The 16,402-nt window shown below is 40.0% G+C and overlaps 1 protein-coding gene across 1 annotated transcript; it reads left to right on the top strand.

The window, feature by feature from the left end:
* The first annotated feature begins 289 nt into the window (after positions 1-289).
* LOC143158659 (uncharacterized) lies at positions 290-15,733 on the top strand. The gene is made up of 6 exons (XM_076334866.1): positions 290-433; positions 3,243-3,363; positions 5,127-5,258; positions 9,982-10,135; positions 12,760-12,991; positions 15,396-15,733. The coding sequence occupies exons 2-6, from the start codon at positions 3,304-3,306 to the stop codon at positions 15,691-15,693; spliced, it is 876 nt and encodes a 291-aa protein (XP_076190981.1). The 5' UTR covers positions 290-433; positions 3,243-3,303; the 3' UTR covers positions 15,694-15,733.
* The last annotated feature ends 669 nt before the right edge of the window (positions 15,734-16,402 follow it).

Below are 16,402 nucleotides of genomic sequence, written 5' to 3'. Positions count from 1 at the left end.
TCCTGCAAAGGTCACTTTTGGCCTGTACCAGCCATATTAGCTTAGCCAGGTGGGTAGATTTTGTACTGAGAGCTCTGCCCATCCTCCATCCCTCCCAACCCACTTGTTCAAGGAAGGAGATGACTGGGTTAGTAGCTTCACTTAACGCATATGCACCTGGACCCAATACCCAGGATATAGAGCTGATAGAAAGTGTTAGTCCCTGTGTTCTCTGCAGGGGCATGCAACAGAAGCCATAAAACTGGAGAGTGATAACAAGTTAACTCCTTGACTCTCATTTTAGCTATCCTTCTGAGTATCTTGCTGTTTGCCAAAGCTGCTGCAATCTCCTATGTGGGGGTTTCTATACCAACATATTTAGCCCTTCTCCAGATCACGCTATAGTTGGAACTTTCACCCCTTTTGGGCATGGCAGCATCTGTCTTCCTAGCAGGTAGGTAGATGCACTATGAGCACTTGCTTGATGCTGCAAATTAGAGTGGAGAGCATGAAGCTATACAAGGATGTTAACAATGTTCAAAACCATAATGGACATGAGAAGGGTGATATGTTGTGCAACACAATTTTGTTTCTGCAGGTTAAAGTCATATGTTAGTTGGGTGTCTAACAATGGGTTGGGTTTATTTTGGTTGGTTGTTTTTCGTCTACCCTCTTCACTCAAAAAAGTAAAGTCTGGTGACCAAACTTTTGCTCAGACAGACTGATAGTCCATGGAGAGTTTGGCATTGGAGGAGATTGACATCTACATGTGTGGGAAGATGAAAATCACCACTTCCATCTTGTTTGCAGGTCAGCTGGAGGTGAAGGAACCTGGAGGTGAAGGAACTTTTCCCCTCTACAAGTCCCCTCTAGGAGTCAAATGCCACCATTTTTTCAAGCAGCCCAAAAGCACCATGTTACCTAAATTGCTAAGCTAGGCAGAAATCTCTTTGAGAATTTAATTTCCCATTTGTGAAACCCATGCTGTGAGGACAGGATGCACTTTGGCTTACTAGAAAATTTACACATACAAAGGAGACACCAGGCAATTGGGAGCCAGCCTTCTGGCTGCCTTGAATGCATGACATGAGCTGCAGATGGATATTCCACACAGACAAAACGCAGACACCCTCTTCCTCCCTCCACCCCTGCCACTTCTTAGTGCCTCAAAATGCAGTGCATTATACAGGTCATAAAAAGAGCTGATCAAATGCTATTTGTTCTATGTATTGTTCAATCATCATTAGATTTTCTGTATTAAAAATAATTGGCATAACTTTATGGAGAAAGTGGAGCTACTGACCTAATCTGGAATAATTTACATACAACAAAGAACTGAGATCTTTGTGCCTGGCCACCACCAAATATTTGCAGTGTTGTTTGGCCCCTCCCTCTATTTAAATGTGTCTGAGTGGCTTCTGTAAGTCCCTTCCAGCTCCTTTTCCTGTGGTCTGTTTTTAGTAAGGATGGAAATTAAGACTATAATTGTCTTCACTAGATCTTGGTTAGGTGCATGTTTTAAGAAAAGTCCTTTAAAAAGTATTGCTCGTGGTTTTACATTTTCTTGATTCTATTTCTTTCACTGGGTTTCATTTATTCTCTCAGGTTTGTGTTACATCATCTTGTTAAAACAATTGCAAGGATTTGTTTGGATACTTACCCTTCTATACAGCTTTCTTCCTTTTGTGGGTGGGTCCCCTATCTAAAGGGGCATAGACAGGCCTGTCATTAAAAACATGTCTAACAAAAGCTGCAGGATGAACTCTGATATTCTCAATATCCTCTTGTGTCGATTTCAAATGCAGTTGCACCAAAGCAAGCACACAGGTGATTTCCTCTGAAGTTTCAGGCCCACCAGACCACGTAAATTGAACATCAGCGGTTCTCTTCTGGATAATGTTACTGTTTATATCTCTCTCTGTAGTTCTCTGCACCTTTACATGATGTGAACAAAGATTATCCTTGATTCCCACTTACAGCACAGTCTTTTCCTTGGTTTTCCTCGGTTTTCCTCTTCTATGCTCCTTTAGTGACTTTGGAGTACTCAAGACATCTGGGATCAAAATTTCATGCTCTGCAGAGAGAAACGGTAGCTAAAAATGAGGGACACGTTAACTTGCAGCTGCCTTCATTTTTAAAGCAGCCAAATTCATTGGCTTACCATCCTGAATGAGCTCTTGGGATTGGAGGAATATGTTTTAGTGGAGCTGTGCAGAGAAGGATTGTTTAGCTCTCGTATAAAAGGACTTTAAAAGGAGTTCATTGCCCTCATAGCTAGTGGAAAGAGCTGCCCCTTGTTCATTAAAAAAAAGTCTAGGAGTCCAAAATATTAAAAAAAAAAAATTAAACAATTCTCAATTAGGATATAAAATCAAACCAAGGAAATTTACCTACACTGGCCAACCTTACATTATGGAAAAGCAAGCAAAAATACATAGAAAATATAAAGTACAAGCATTAAATCTCAGGATTCCTGGTGCTTCTTGCTTTGTCCTTGTTAATACATATGTATTTATTTTTCAAAACCCAGTGGAAACTCAAGAAAACATGTCTTTTATTAAAAACCCAGTTGCTGTATTCAGTTAAGTTGTGAGAAAAAACAGCAAACCCAGGACTATCCCTGGTGCTTTAAATAATAAACCCCAAAACTCTCCAATCCCCTGTGTCCAGGGAAGACCATCAACACACAGAATCCACTTAAAAAATTTTTTTTGATGATCTGAGGACCTTTTCTATGTGTTTCAAAATTTATGTCTTTCTGCACGTCACCAAGTGTTATTTGCTTATGGGTAGATAAAAGAACCATCAGAATACATATTATTCTTAATAAATATTAAGGATAGAGACATAAAAATGTTCCTGAAACTGTCAACTAAAGGCTCATACATGAATGGCATCTACATGCTGTTTTACCTTATTTGTTTCTCCCTTTAAATTTACAGTAGAATTTGAAGTGTTTTAGAACTCCTAGGAATGTACTAGTAAGTGGAAATGGCATTAAAATCACACCATTTGACACCAGTTAATTTTTAACTTGAATTATTGAAACAAGAATTTAACCCGACTCTTTTGTCTGTATCACAGGGATAATAATTTATACCTGCCTCACAGGCCTGTAGCATGAGAAAAGCTCGATGAAGGAGCGGATATGCAAAATGGCTTTTTAATTAAAGACTCATAGATCAAAGAGAGCTTCTTGGATTGCTTAGGCTTTACTGAGATACACCAGGAAAAACAGGTTTCATATTTCTGCTTGTTTACAGCAACACCTTAACAGTGATATTTAATCAGGAAGGAGGTCTGGTGACTAATAAAGATGAAGAAATGGTCAGAGAATGGAAATGGCCTTGGGATGGCAAGCTTGCCCAGCCAGTTATAGCACAGGTAATATTTATTGCTTTACTTTTCTTACTGTTGTTCTTACCTCTTTTTTTTTACATTTCACATCTTCTGGTCTCTCTGAGATGTCTTAATTGCAAGGAACATGATGCTTACATTTCTTCTTCTTTAACGCATTTGTTACAAAGAATGAATCTCCCAACCACCTCTACGTGAGTGGGTATCTTTACCTCTGTTTTACTCATGTGGCATCTTAGTGCGAAGAAGGAAATCAAATTGCCTGGAACTGTTGTAACTCAGGATTTCAATAAAACAGAGGCTCATCCTCCCTGCTGGAAGCATCTTGGAAGAGTCTTTTCTGAGCTTGGGAATATGAACAAGCCATTCCCCATTTTTCTTTTGGGCATGTTCAGTAGTAGGCAGTTGTTTGCCTTACTTCAGGCTTGATCCAACTTCCACTGAAGTCCATGAAAAGTCTCCCACTGCTTTGTAGTTACCAGAGCTGGGCCTAGCATGCTGCAAAAAGACCAGAAACAAAGGTAAAACTTTTGTGACCCAAGTCAGTAAGCGTGCCTTCAGGCATGAAGTTTGTAAACACACCCATTATTTACAAAGGTTGGATCAGGTGATTTTTTTTATTCCTTGCTACCTAATATAGAGCTACTGACATCATGCTTAGTATTTTATACAAGGCATACATAAGGCCCTGATAGAATGACACGTAGCCAAACCCATACCAGGTTTTCTTTACTTGGCTCGTACTATCAGGCTGGCAGCTCAAGCAAATGGCCATAAAATTCTTACAGCTGCCATGACTGTTTCATATAGGCAGATATTCTTATTTGGAGTTGGATTTTTTTCTGTAAACTGACTTTTGTTTATTCTGTAAAATCTGCAAGAGTTCGAGACTTCCAAAATACCATGCTGCATCTGCAGTTTTGGCTTCTACAAACTCTGTAAAAATTAAAGCAGATAATTACTGAAACAGTTTGGGTTATCAAATACAGATTATAGAATGTTACAGATTATAGAATGTGAATTATATGCTATATCAAATTAATTTGAGGGTCTTCAAGAGCCATATGAAAATGGAAATTAGTTTAGTAAAGCTGTTAGTTTTTGCAACATAATATTTGAATGGGTAGGAGTGTCAGAGGCTGGAAAAAGCTGGTGCAAACTGGCTTTTGGATTAAAAGGAAGTGGTTCCAAGTCCCCTGCTTGGTGTCACCAGGGCATTCTTCATGGTCTGTGTGCACAGACAATGCTAAAGGCTTTAGCGACCATGATGTTAAGAAAGTATTTTGTATGTGTCAAAATGCTAATTCTTTACTGGGGACTAAACATTGTCCAAATCCTGCCCGCTCTCACCAACAACAGTAGTTAAAGGGCCAGCAAGGACTAGAGCTTCCCGAGTCTGTCCGTGTCTGACGCCACAGCCTCTGCCTCCGAAGTATACATGCTTTCCTGAGCGGTTTGAGAGGTAGGAGAGTTTCTCAGGTCTTCCTGCTATACCGCATCACCTTCCAAAACATGCGCAGTCTCAGTACATTTGCTTTGGGCAGGAGTCATCCAGACAAAGGGCTCAGAGCTGTCTCTGTCCACGGTTCTCATGCTACAAGCTAACTTTGCAAGATTCAAATGAGAGTGACAGCACTAAAGCTTGTTTGTAGACTTAAGCCTAGAGTAACTGATCATTCCCTCACCTGCGACCAACTGTCTTGGATAACCCTTTGAGATTTGTCTGCCTCTTCCATCCAAACATATGAAAACTTGTTGGAGTTAGTAAATCTCCTTTTTTGCTCTTTCAGATTAATGAATACATCACAGTGAGGATTGCAGGGCGCTTTGCAGTTAGCTTGGTCTACAAGTGGCAACATGAAAGAGTGTGCTTGTCTTTGTCACCACTGCAGGGTGTGGCTCGTCCGCAGTTAGAAGAATTGGTATGTCGTAACTGCTACAGTATTGCATTTTATGAAGACCATTTAAAAATATTATTTGCTCAGCGAACTCTGGAATTGATGAGCTTTCCCATAAAAAACACTTCCCAAGTTTATTTCCTTTTAAGTGTGCTAAGTGCAATGCCACAGAGTGATCAAATAAGAGCTTCTAGAGATTCAATATAAACTCCAGTGGATTTATGTCAATGTCTACCCACTACAGGTCTGGCCCAAAGGGACAGTTATTTCTATGTACTTAGGTTCCTATTTCTGCCTTTTTCTGGCTGATTTCCTTAATTATTTAATGTATTCCCTGTTCACAACTTTTGGTGATTAAGTCCCTACCGCCCTACATCCAGTGTTTACTCTATAGGTGCAGGTAGAACACAGATGAATCTTCATTTTTGCTCAGAAAGGATGGTTAAATATTACCTGTAATTTATCTAGAATTCTCTGGTCTACCAGATAGAATACTAAGTGCATTGACAGCCCATTCTGAGGTAGGTATAATTTATTGTGCTGTCGGTGGCAGGTACTGAATGAAGCCCCAAGAAATCCTGATCCACATCTTTTGGTCTTCACTTCCATGCAGTGAGCTGGCTGTCCATCTAGGTTAATCATCCAGACAAAACCCTACATCTTCATGGCAAATGGTGTCTTATAGTTGGGTTGAAATATTCCATTGGTAAAACAGATTTTTTTGTGTGATTTGGGGGTCACGAAAAAGATAGTTATGAAACAGTTGTTGGAAAAGCAGAAGAAATCTACGATCCAAGTAAAACAAAAACAAGATTCTGTTTGTTCAGAGTTTATTTCCTTCTTCCTGTTATATATGAAAGCGTTTAGCCTAGAAAATGTAAAAGCACACATTGCAGGTCTGTAAGAGGCATGTATCCATGTCTCATTGATTTTAAGAGAAATTTAGATTAACTCCTGAACTTCTGAGAAATTAAATTTGTCAGTTATTAAATGGCATTTTGTAAGAGAGTGTCACAATGTGTAGCTCATAGGCTTAGATGTTAGAACACGATCAGTGAAACTACTACAACTAACATCACTGTCACTAGCAAAAAAACCCCCAGCTTCTCATTTGCACACCTTTCTGCTTACGTGGGCAAGGAAACATTCTAAATGAGGGAAGATAAAAGTAGTAAATTAATGTATTCAAAATCTAATCTATTTTTTATTTGTTTGGAAACAAAAATTCAATCTACGTTTCATAAGCTGGACCTTAGGTTTTTTAAACTGTTTGGCAGTTCTTTAATTAAAGAAGATTGAGAAGCTTTTAATACCTCCTTGATAAGCTGTAATCCCTCTATAACACTGGGATGAGAAACAATACCTTATTCCTTCTAAGTCTGGAAATGGCTGGGCCATAACAATAATAGAGCTATTCCTGAGTCCCTGTAAGACTGCCCTCTGAAATGCCACCAGAACAAGGCTTCCTGTACGGAAGAATGGAGATCTTGAGCCTCTCTCAAAGTGGAACTGAGGAAGATGAAGCACCATGAGGAATTCACTGGATATCTTTCCCTGGTGGAATTGGAAGGGTCACTCCTCTGAGGGACTACAAGGAAATAGGGAGAATTGGTATAGCAGGAATAAGTCTTTTGGCTCATTCACATCCTTGAGTAGGTGTTTAGAATTTATACAATTCTCAGTTCAGACCTACTTCTTTACACACAAAGCCTTCCTTGACACAGCACTGAGGTGGAGAATTTGACTTTAAGAGGATTTGACTTTAAATAGCTGACATAGCAAATTCCACCTGGAAAAAAGTTATAGACAATATATGGCAGACAGCTAAGTTCTGAGTCAGAGAGAACCTGTGTCTTCACTTACTCTACTGGCATGAGGGTGTGTGTTGTGGCTTAACCCCAGCCAGCAACTGAGCACCACACAGCTGCCTGCTCACTCCCCCTCCAGTGGGATGGGGGAGACAATTGGAAGGGTAAAAGTGAGAAAACTCGTGGGTTGAGATAAAGACAGCTTAATAGGTAAAGCAAAAGCCGTGTGCACAAGCAAAGCAAAACAAGGAATTCATTTGCGACTTCCCATCAGCAGGCAGGTGTTCAGCCACTTCCAAGAAAGCAGGGCTCCATCATGTGTAATGGTTACTTGGGAAGAGAAATGCCATCACTCTGAATGTCCCCCCCTTCCTTCTTCTTCCCCCAGCTTTATACGTTGAGCATGACGTCATATGATGTGGAATATCCCTTTGGCCAGTTTGGGTCAGCTGTCCTGGCTGTGCCCCCTCCCAGCTTCTTGTGCACCTCCAGCCTTCTCAGTCAGTAGAGCATGAGAAGCTGAAAAGTCCATGACTAGCGTAAGCACTACTCAGCAACAACTAAAACATCGGTGTGTTATCAACATTGTTCTCATCCTAAATCCAAAACACAGCACTGTACCAGCTACTAGGATGAAAATTAACTCTATCCCAGCCAAAACCGGGACAGTGTGTCAGTAAAAACCTATGAAGAAGGTATGACCAGAAGCTTTTATTGAGTCATTTTAGTTTGATTATGAGTCTCTACTCTCTAAGACTCCACATTGACTCATTAAGAGATACCCCCAGCAACACACACCAGATGTATGTGGTACTCTGCAATCTTACTGTCCTCCCTCCTTCAAGCAGATTTATCATTTTAAACACTACTGGTCCAAAAGAACCAATTATTTTGAAAGGTCAGACTTTTTTGAAAATGGATATGAGAAGGTGGCATTTGCTTACATCAGAATATCAGCTGTAGTTAGTGGCATTTTAAATACTTGTACCTGTTATTTCATTATAGATTAGCTGACAACACCAAAAATGGTCTGAACTTTGCGGTAAATCAGCATTTGTCTTTGTACTTTGCCCTTTGTTTCTTATTAATGAAAATGATCTTTCCTCTGAATTTTAAACAGTGCTTCTTGCTTATAGTCAGCAAGAATCTCTCTCTCTCTCTCAGTTAATCTTTTTCTCTTCCAAAAATCAAGTAATCTCCTTTTACAGCAATTAAAATAACTCTAATTTTTTTTCAGTTGTCAGCAATCCAAATAATTAGACATTGCACAGTAAAACCTCATAAAACAACAAATATTTAAATGCTACGCAATGAAAACTGTGAATCATCATAGAAGTGATGAATACTCTCTTTAAAGCCAGTTACCATTCTTTTTGGAGTCCCATTAGCGTCCGCTTTCACGTCAGTCTATGCTCTCTATGAAGGTTCTTCACCCCAAGAACTCTCTTGCACTAGACATGGTCTTCATTACGAGGAACTGGACAGTAGACATCATAATCCATATCCTGCTGCTGGCTACACCTTTAGAAACCAGTTAATCCTTTCAATTCTTTCTGTCCTACGTAAGCATAGCATAATCAGAGATCATTAAAACCAGACGTATTGCCGCTACCTGTCACTTAGTAGTTCCCTTGCATCTATATTTTCTACCAGCAGAAAATTCTTTTCTTCAAAGCTGAGATAATTTGGACAAACTACTGGAAAGACCTGAAATTTAGAGGAGATTAGAGTTCATTCTGAGAAAATTCTTCTGATTCTTGTCTCTCTAGCCCTCAAATATGTTTAGCCACAGAGACTTTGTATTTGTTTCTTCTGAAAGGGCTAGGTAAGATCTAATTAACAGTGGCAAATCTGAAAGAGAAGGAGGAGTATTTTCAGGTAGATTTCAATTAATAGTCACACTGTGGCATGGTAGAATCTGTAACATTTTTAGAGAATATAGAATGTTGGCCTGCAAACTTAAGATTTTGTTGAAAAGAAATAAAAAATAGTTACACTAACCTTCAGTGGGTAAGCTGACAAATTGCAAGTAAAAAGGCAGGTATTAGGCTGATTTTGGTTTATGCAAGAAATTAACAAGACAAAAATCTGCACAGAATGAAAAATAAACTTCAGTCTTGACTGGAGAGAATCCTACAGCTCTGGAAAAGAGTGGGTTATCTGGTATCCACTCCAATTTAAAGAATTAGGGAAACAAAAATAACACCACGGTAGTCCTGCCACCTTATGGCTGAAAAAAAAAATCTCAAGGGGCACAATATTAAAAATGTTTATTTTTAATTTAAGAGTATTTTATTTAAGGTATGAAGTAGAGATTCTGTGTAGAATTAATTTTATATTAATTTGAGGTTACATTTATATTTTTCAGAGGGGCCTGTCTTAGTTGTTAATTTTCATTTTCCATAGTTATCAAGGGCTCTTTCAAACAAACACTGATGTATGACTTACTGTTTGTAAAATGTTATTACATGTATCACGCCATTACTATGTACATTCAAAACAAATTAAAAGCAGAGAATTTGTTTGGAATGCAAAGATTTAAATGGTTCTAGATACAGTGAAAAATCTAGCAGTTATATCTGCTTCATGCTTTTTTTTTGCATAGCGCAAAGTGCTATCTTCTTTGGCCACTGGAGTTTTCATGAGCCCAGCCAAGCAGACAAATACTAACAGTATCTGCTCTGCTTTTCAGTATTTATAGTCTCCTTTGTCCAGGCTAGAAGAAGGCAGGATTTGCTATTGCAACTATTCTCCAGTGATGGTTGAGTTGGCTAAAGAAGTTTCTTTTTAAATTACACCTCGTTCTTTCAATAACTTGTACTCAGAAGGTGTTTGTATCTCTGAGGCATTTAATAGTGTTATGCCAGTGTCAGCACCATTAAACACCAGATGGAATCATTAAGTTCTTTAATTTGTTTTTCCATTGTTATTTTTTAAAGCCAAAGTTGACAGAGCTGTTGATGAAAAATGAAGTTCCGGAGGCAACTATAAGCCACGTAAATGACATCAGTGCAGCCAGAGAACTGAGGAATTTGCAGAGGAAGATCTGGAGCATTGTGGATGACTGGCTGTGGTATTATCGTACAGTCCTAGGTCAGGCATGGTCAGAAAACAGCTGGGGATGTGGTTTTATGAGCTTGTTTCTATATCAGCAGGTACCAGAGTAGACTAAATAGTCGTCTGAAAGTCAGCCCCAGACTGACCATCGGAGAATGCAGACACTGCTGGCTTGAACACTGAACTAGAAAGGAGGCCAATGGGTGACCTGTTACTCAAATTGGTGATCAGGTACTTGGGATACATAGTTCCTCTGAGGTCAGCAGATATTTCAATGCTGAGTGTTTCCATACAGCATGGCATTAAAATTGCCAGGCAAGTGCTGAAGAAGCCCACTCCACAACTGACAGCAATAGAGCTGCATCAGAGTGCCACTGCGTTCAGGCTGATCAGTCCTACAGGGGCTGGGCCATTTAGCGCAGACATAGCAGCATGTTAACACACTGTACTGTTCCCAGTGCCGGGCTAATACCTCTGCATGGTACTGCACCGAGCCAAGCTGTTGTGGTTTAACCCCAGCCGGCAACTGAGCACCACACAGCCGCTCGCTCACTCCCCCTGCTCCCTGCCCCGGTGGGATGAGGGAAAGAATTGGAAGAGTAAAAGTGAGAAAACTTGTGGGTTGAGATAAAAACAGTTTAATAATTGAAATAAAATAAAGTAAAATAGTAATAGTGGTAATAATAATAATAATAATAATAGTAATAAAATATAGAAAGCAAGTGATGCACAATGCAATTGCTCACCACCTGCTGACCGATGCCCAGCCAGTCCCCAAGCAGCGGCCCCCCCGGCCAGCTTTCCCCTGTTTATATACTGAGCATGACGTCACATGGTATGGAATGTCCCTTTGGCCAGTTTGGGTCAGCTGTCCTGGCTGTGCCCCCTCCCAGCTTCTTGTGCACCTCCAGCCTTCTCAGTCGGTAGAGCACGAGAAGCTGAAAAGTCCTTGACTTAGTTTAAGGACTACTCAGCAACAACTAAAACATTGGTGTGTTATCAACATTGTTCTCATCCTAAATCCATAACACAGCATTTTACCATCTACTAGGAAGGAAAATTAACTCTATCCCAACTGAAACCAGGACACAAGCACATCAACTTGGTCAAGGATCGCTGCAGTGAGGTACATTGCACAGTATAGACATGCCCTGTGTAGATCCTTGAGATATATTTGGGCTGAACAGACAGTGGATTCCAGTCCTGTACTAGGGAAACTACTGGGGATAACAGGACAGGTAATGACCTGTCTCATTCCCTACTTCCCTGGTAGTGCAGCTTTTTTAAGAATGAGACTGTGGAGATGGAGGAAGAAAGGTTTGGAAAAGAGGAGGAAAAAAAGGTGTGTAGTAACTACTAACCTTTTTTGAAGACTGTTGCTCTATATATGGATTAGCTATAACATTTAAATGAACTATCTGATAATGTAATCCACTGTGGGTTCATATAACTCCTGACAGCATGAAAGCCAGGCCTGGGCAGAAGGGTAATATAAACTTGATTAGAGCCTTGAATGGAATGAAATTGATTTAGAGAGCTCATGCTGAGTGAGTGCTTAATACATAAAAGCCTCCTTAATAATACAAATAAAAGCTGTAAGAACATGCTCTGGTTTACTGAACATGGTTCAGTAAAATTGGCACTGCCTGAATTCTGTATATTTGCTGATTAAATTAGCAAAATATACATTCCATATATTGGAGTCCTCTTATGGGGAAGACAGCTTGAGCATCACATGTTCCTTTGGCAGGATTCATTTTCCCTCTTCTACCTTGTCAACATCATTGTCAACACTGATAATTATTTCTTCTGGATTGTAATCTAGCCACCAGAAAAACCTGCCAACCTGCAATTAGTTATACCTAATCCAACAGTAGATAACTGGTTCTGGGCAGGAAGAGAGAGGTATAAAAGGGTGAGGATCAGATTTAAGATCTACCACCTGAGTTAAGACTTTGGCCTTAGCAGGTCGAAGGCGGTGATCCTTCTCCCCTACTTAGCACTAGTGAGGCCATACCTGGAGTGCTGTGTCCTGTTCTGGGCTCCTCAGTACAAGAGAGACACAGATATACTGGAGACAGTCCAGAGAATGGCCATGAAGATGATTAAGGGACTGGAGCATCTCTCCTATGAGGAAAGGCTGAGAGAGATGGGACTGTTCAGCCTGGAGAAGAGAAGGCTTGGGGGGATCTCCTCAATGTATGTAAATACCTGAAGGGAGGGTACATAGAGAATGGAGCCAGGCTCTTTTCAGTGGTGCCCAGTGACAGGACCAGAGGCAATGGGCACAAACTGAAACACAGGAGGTTCCCTCTGAACATCAGGAAACACTTTTTTACTGTGAGGGTGACTGAGCACTGGCACAGGTTGCCCAAAGAGATTTGGAGTCTCCCACCTTGGAGGTATTCAAAAGCCATCTGGACATGGTCCTGGGCAACTGGCTCTAGATGGCCCTGCTTGAGCAGGGGGGTTGGACCAGATATCTCCAGAGGTCCCTTCCAACCTCAACCATTCTGTAAGTCTATGATTAACTTTCAGTATTACTTTTCCAGTTTGGATCACACAGCACATGAGTTAACATTTATAAGCGCAAAACCACCATTAGTTACCACATCAGAGCCTACTTCGTCACTGATTTCAGCGGTGGTGGTGTATTTCAGGAATTGACCGCATAAGCCTTCAGAAAATGTCTGACCTTCCTCTGCGACCCTTAAGGAAGGGCATAATTCAGTCTGCAGATGCTCTCCCAGTTACCTCGGGTTTGCAGAGATCACAAGGGAAGAGGAAAGAAAACAGCCAAGCTCCCAAGTCAGAAACTCCTCTCCTTCTAGATCAAATGCAGTCGGCTCCTCCTTACGGCATGCAGCAGGAACCATACTCTTATCCTCTCAGGTAAATGACGGGGACAGGGGGAGGACATGAAAGAACTACTTTTCCCCCAAGTCACAAGTTACTAAATGGTTCTTTTATGATCACTTACTTATGCCACACAGTAAGAATTTACATCCTTTTTCCATGAGATGTTACCAGTACCTTAGAGCCTTCATATATCCCTGTATGATACTGTAAAAGCAGCAACAACAATGAAGCAGCAGTTGAGAAGGTTTGGAAAAATGCCTATATTAGATCTTTAAATACTATTTTAGCAAATAAGATTAACTTTTTTTATTATTATCAGTCACATTTGTGATAGTACTACACAAAAAACTCTGGGAGCAATGCCTCCCTATACCAGCATTTATGAAGATGCAAAGACCATGTGTCATGCACTTGACTGATGCTCTGCTCTTCCAAGTGCCACCATCTGCCAATTATAACATATAGAAAATCTGAGATTCAGACTTGCTTTCTAAGACTTTGTTTAGAGTCGTAGTCATGCTACTTTGTTTCACTTCTTAAAAATATGTAAGGGAATTCAGAGAAATGGAGGGAACATTGTTTTCAGCATCTTTACCAAGTCCTTGCCTTTTCAAGGACAAGACAGTTTGTATTTGATTTCAAATTATCTGCTAGTCTCAGACAAATGTCTTTTTATTCAATCCATTAAAGCAAAGAGGTTTGCAATATCCTTAGCAATTATCTGAAATCTGACTTCACCCATCCATGGCACATCTTGCTAATGCAAGATGCTTGTCTGTTTTGTTTTGCCATTAAACTTTGACTTACTTGCTGTTACTTTCTCATACAGGGCTTGTGTTTTACTAAATAGCAATACCAAATCAGAGAAGTTGCATACGACTCGGTTCAATTTAAATAACAGAAGGAATGTACTGAATGTCATTAATTCACAGTAATGAAATGTAAGCTAAGATTGGACAATGATGGCTCCAGTGTAAACATCAATGGTAGTAGTTTACTAGCAGTTCATTTCTGGATATGGTTAAGTAGTTCACCTATGCCTCCAAGCCGTTACACCATTGCATAGGATGCATTGCATGTGGATCAAAAGCAGTAGTAACTTTTCAAACCTAAGTTATCCACAACTGTCATTCATGCTGTGCCTACAGTTTCTCATAACAGGAAAACAAGGTGACACGTTTTCTCACTGTATTTTTGGTGGCTCAAGGTTCCCTTGTGTCTTTGAGGCAAGTTTGCTTTTATTGATTCCTTTCCTATGGGTGAATAGCAACAATGCTTTTTTACAAACTCAACAATGTCTAAAAATGAGCAAAATTAAAGGAACAAACTACTTTTAATTTCGTATGACTAGTCTGTAGCTCAACTAATAAAGTAAAAATACCATAAACCTCAAGTATTTTATTATTGCTCCTAGTATGCTGAAATTGTAATCTTGTTTTACATACATGTGAAGCTGAAAACCAAAATTTTGCACATTCTCCTGCTGTCTGTGAGGTCACTTATGGTCTCTTTTCCCTGATCCATTTATTTTAGACTTACTTCCTTTTTCCTTCTGCTCCCTCCAGCACAAAATACCCCCAGCAAACATCTAATTCAGGCCAGTGCTCCTCATGGCTCTCTCTGTTTTAATGCTTTTCTCTTGGCACAGCCATTTAGGGATTGATCCAACATCCCCAAATACAGCAACAATCTTTCCATTAGCTTCAGAAGGCCACAGGGGAGGCCTGTGGCCTTTAGAGTCTCTTTTTTTTTTTTTCTGGTCCAAATCTTTCATAGGATTTGCTGTCACTATGAGGAAGTTTTGTTAAAAAGATACCATCACCTAGAGCTGTGTGGCAGGTTCTTACTGATGACATGATGTCATCACTAGAGGTGTGAAGATAAGACTCTGGAACTTGGCACTTCTGCTGCCTACTTTACATGACCAAACAACCTACAGAATCCCCCCCAAAATGTCAAAGGACTTCTCAAACAAATTAGTCTTCACCACACTTGTGAAAGACAAATAACACCAACACATGTAGCACATACACATGAATATAAAATGACTATACTACAATCAGCTGTCAGAGATAAGAGGTGCCTATGAGACCTTCAAATAATTAGGGAGTAGCCTTTGAAGTTTGCTCTTGGCTGCTACCAAAGCCTGCCTGACTAGCTCATCTGGTTAAAGCACATCCCTCTTTCTCCTGTTGGCGTGGTTTCAGAGGCTGTGTTTTGGCAGAAGCCAGGAGCTCCACAGCACTCATGGTTGCATCAGACCTTAAGAAATACCTGAAACATTTAGATGACTGCACGCCTCAGATAACAGGGCATGACTGGGCCTAGGCCTGTCATTTATAGAGATGATGTTAAATGATTCTTCAATCTGTACTTGATTTATTTGAAAATCTAATTTGCTAATGCTTTTGCCTATATTTTCTCTTCCTCGTGATAGGGACAAGCTGTGGGTCACATCCCAGGCTGCTTGTCCTGCTGTGCTTCGAAGAATTATGATGGGGGAGGAAGGGAAGACATGCAGGTGTAGTAATCGTCAGATTCCCTATGTGTCAGACCTGGAGTATGATCACCTCGTTAACAATCAGGTGTCGTTTAAGGAGCAGATTATAGTGGTCTGTGTCTCATCTTCACAAACAAACAAGGATCCTAGTGAAGACAAGATAGAGCAGCTGTATGAAAGAAAGAACAAGAACAGAAGTATGCCTTGTGCTCAGGTGGGTTTTATCAGACAGTAGACAGTTTTTCCAACACATGGATGAAAACTTTAAGAGTCTTTTTGGAATGATTTTCTGTGTATCTGGTTGCTAACATATCTGAAAAATTGTCTCGCCAGAAATGTCTAACTGGCACCAACTCCAAATATGTGTCCTACAGAAAATTTAATATTAAAAAAATACTTCCAAAGTAGGAAAAAAGTCTAGAAATGCTAGAGTTTCCTACAAAAAATGGCATTTCAAAACAAATTGTTTCTGAAAACTAAATATTGCTTGAATCCATATCTTTGAAGATGGAGTAAATCGCTATTCCCAATTTAGAGGAATTCCTCACATCACTCTTTTTTTGGAACAGCTGAGGGATTAGCCCTGAATAATCCCTTGATGTAGAGCAAGGACCTCAAAGCTTGATTAAAAATCCCTAGAACTGAGTCTTGAGGGGCTTTCTAGCTCTGTGGCACAGTACCAGGAAACCCTGAGGCTCTGTGTGTGTGTGTGTCTACTGTGGCATTGCAGGCCCCAAGGATTAGTAACCACAACAATCTATTGCATCAGTTGAGCAGAAATCTGTGATTTGGTAGCAGTGTGACAAAATATCTTTTTTTGTTGAAACATTTTGGCTTCCAGGAATCAGCACTTTCTAGTAAAGATGAATGAAAAAAATTTCACACAGAAGCAGGCTGCTAGAAAATTTCAAACCAGCTCATTTTCCTTACAGTATAAACTTACT

The sequence above is a fragment of the Aptenodytes patagonicus genome, chromosome 1 (assembly GCF_965638725.1).
Source record: "Aptenodytes patagonicus chromosome 1, bAptPat1.pri.cur, whole genome shotgun sequence".
NCBI classification, from domain to species: domain Eukaryota; kingdom Metazoa; phylum Chordata; class Aves; order Sphenisciformes; family Spheniscidae; genus Aptenodytes; species Aptenodytes patagonicus.
Note: the sequence above shows the minus strand (reverse complement) of the source record. Positions and strands in the feature narration are given on the sequence as shown.

Excerpts from the sequence above, each read along its gene's own strand:
- LOC143158659 (XM_076334866.1), top strand. The coding sequence starts at position 3,304 with ATGGTCAGAGAATGGAAATGGCCTTGGGATGGCAAGCTTGCCCAGCCA. Across the intron at positions 5,259-9,981 it reads GTCCGCAGTTAGAAGAATTG|CCAAAGTTGACAGAGCTGTT; the intron begins GTATGTCGTAAC and ends TATTTTTTAAAG. Across the intron at positions 12,992-15,395 it reads CCATACTCTTATCCTCTCAG|GGACAAGCTGTGGGTCACAT; the intron begins GTAAATGACGGG and ends TCCTCGTGATAG.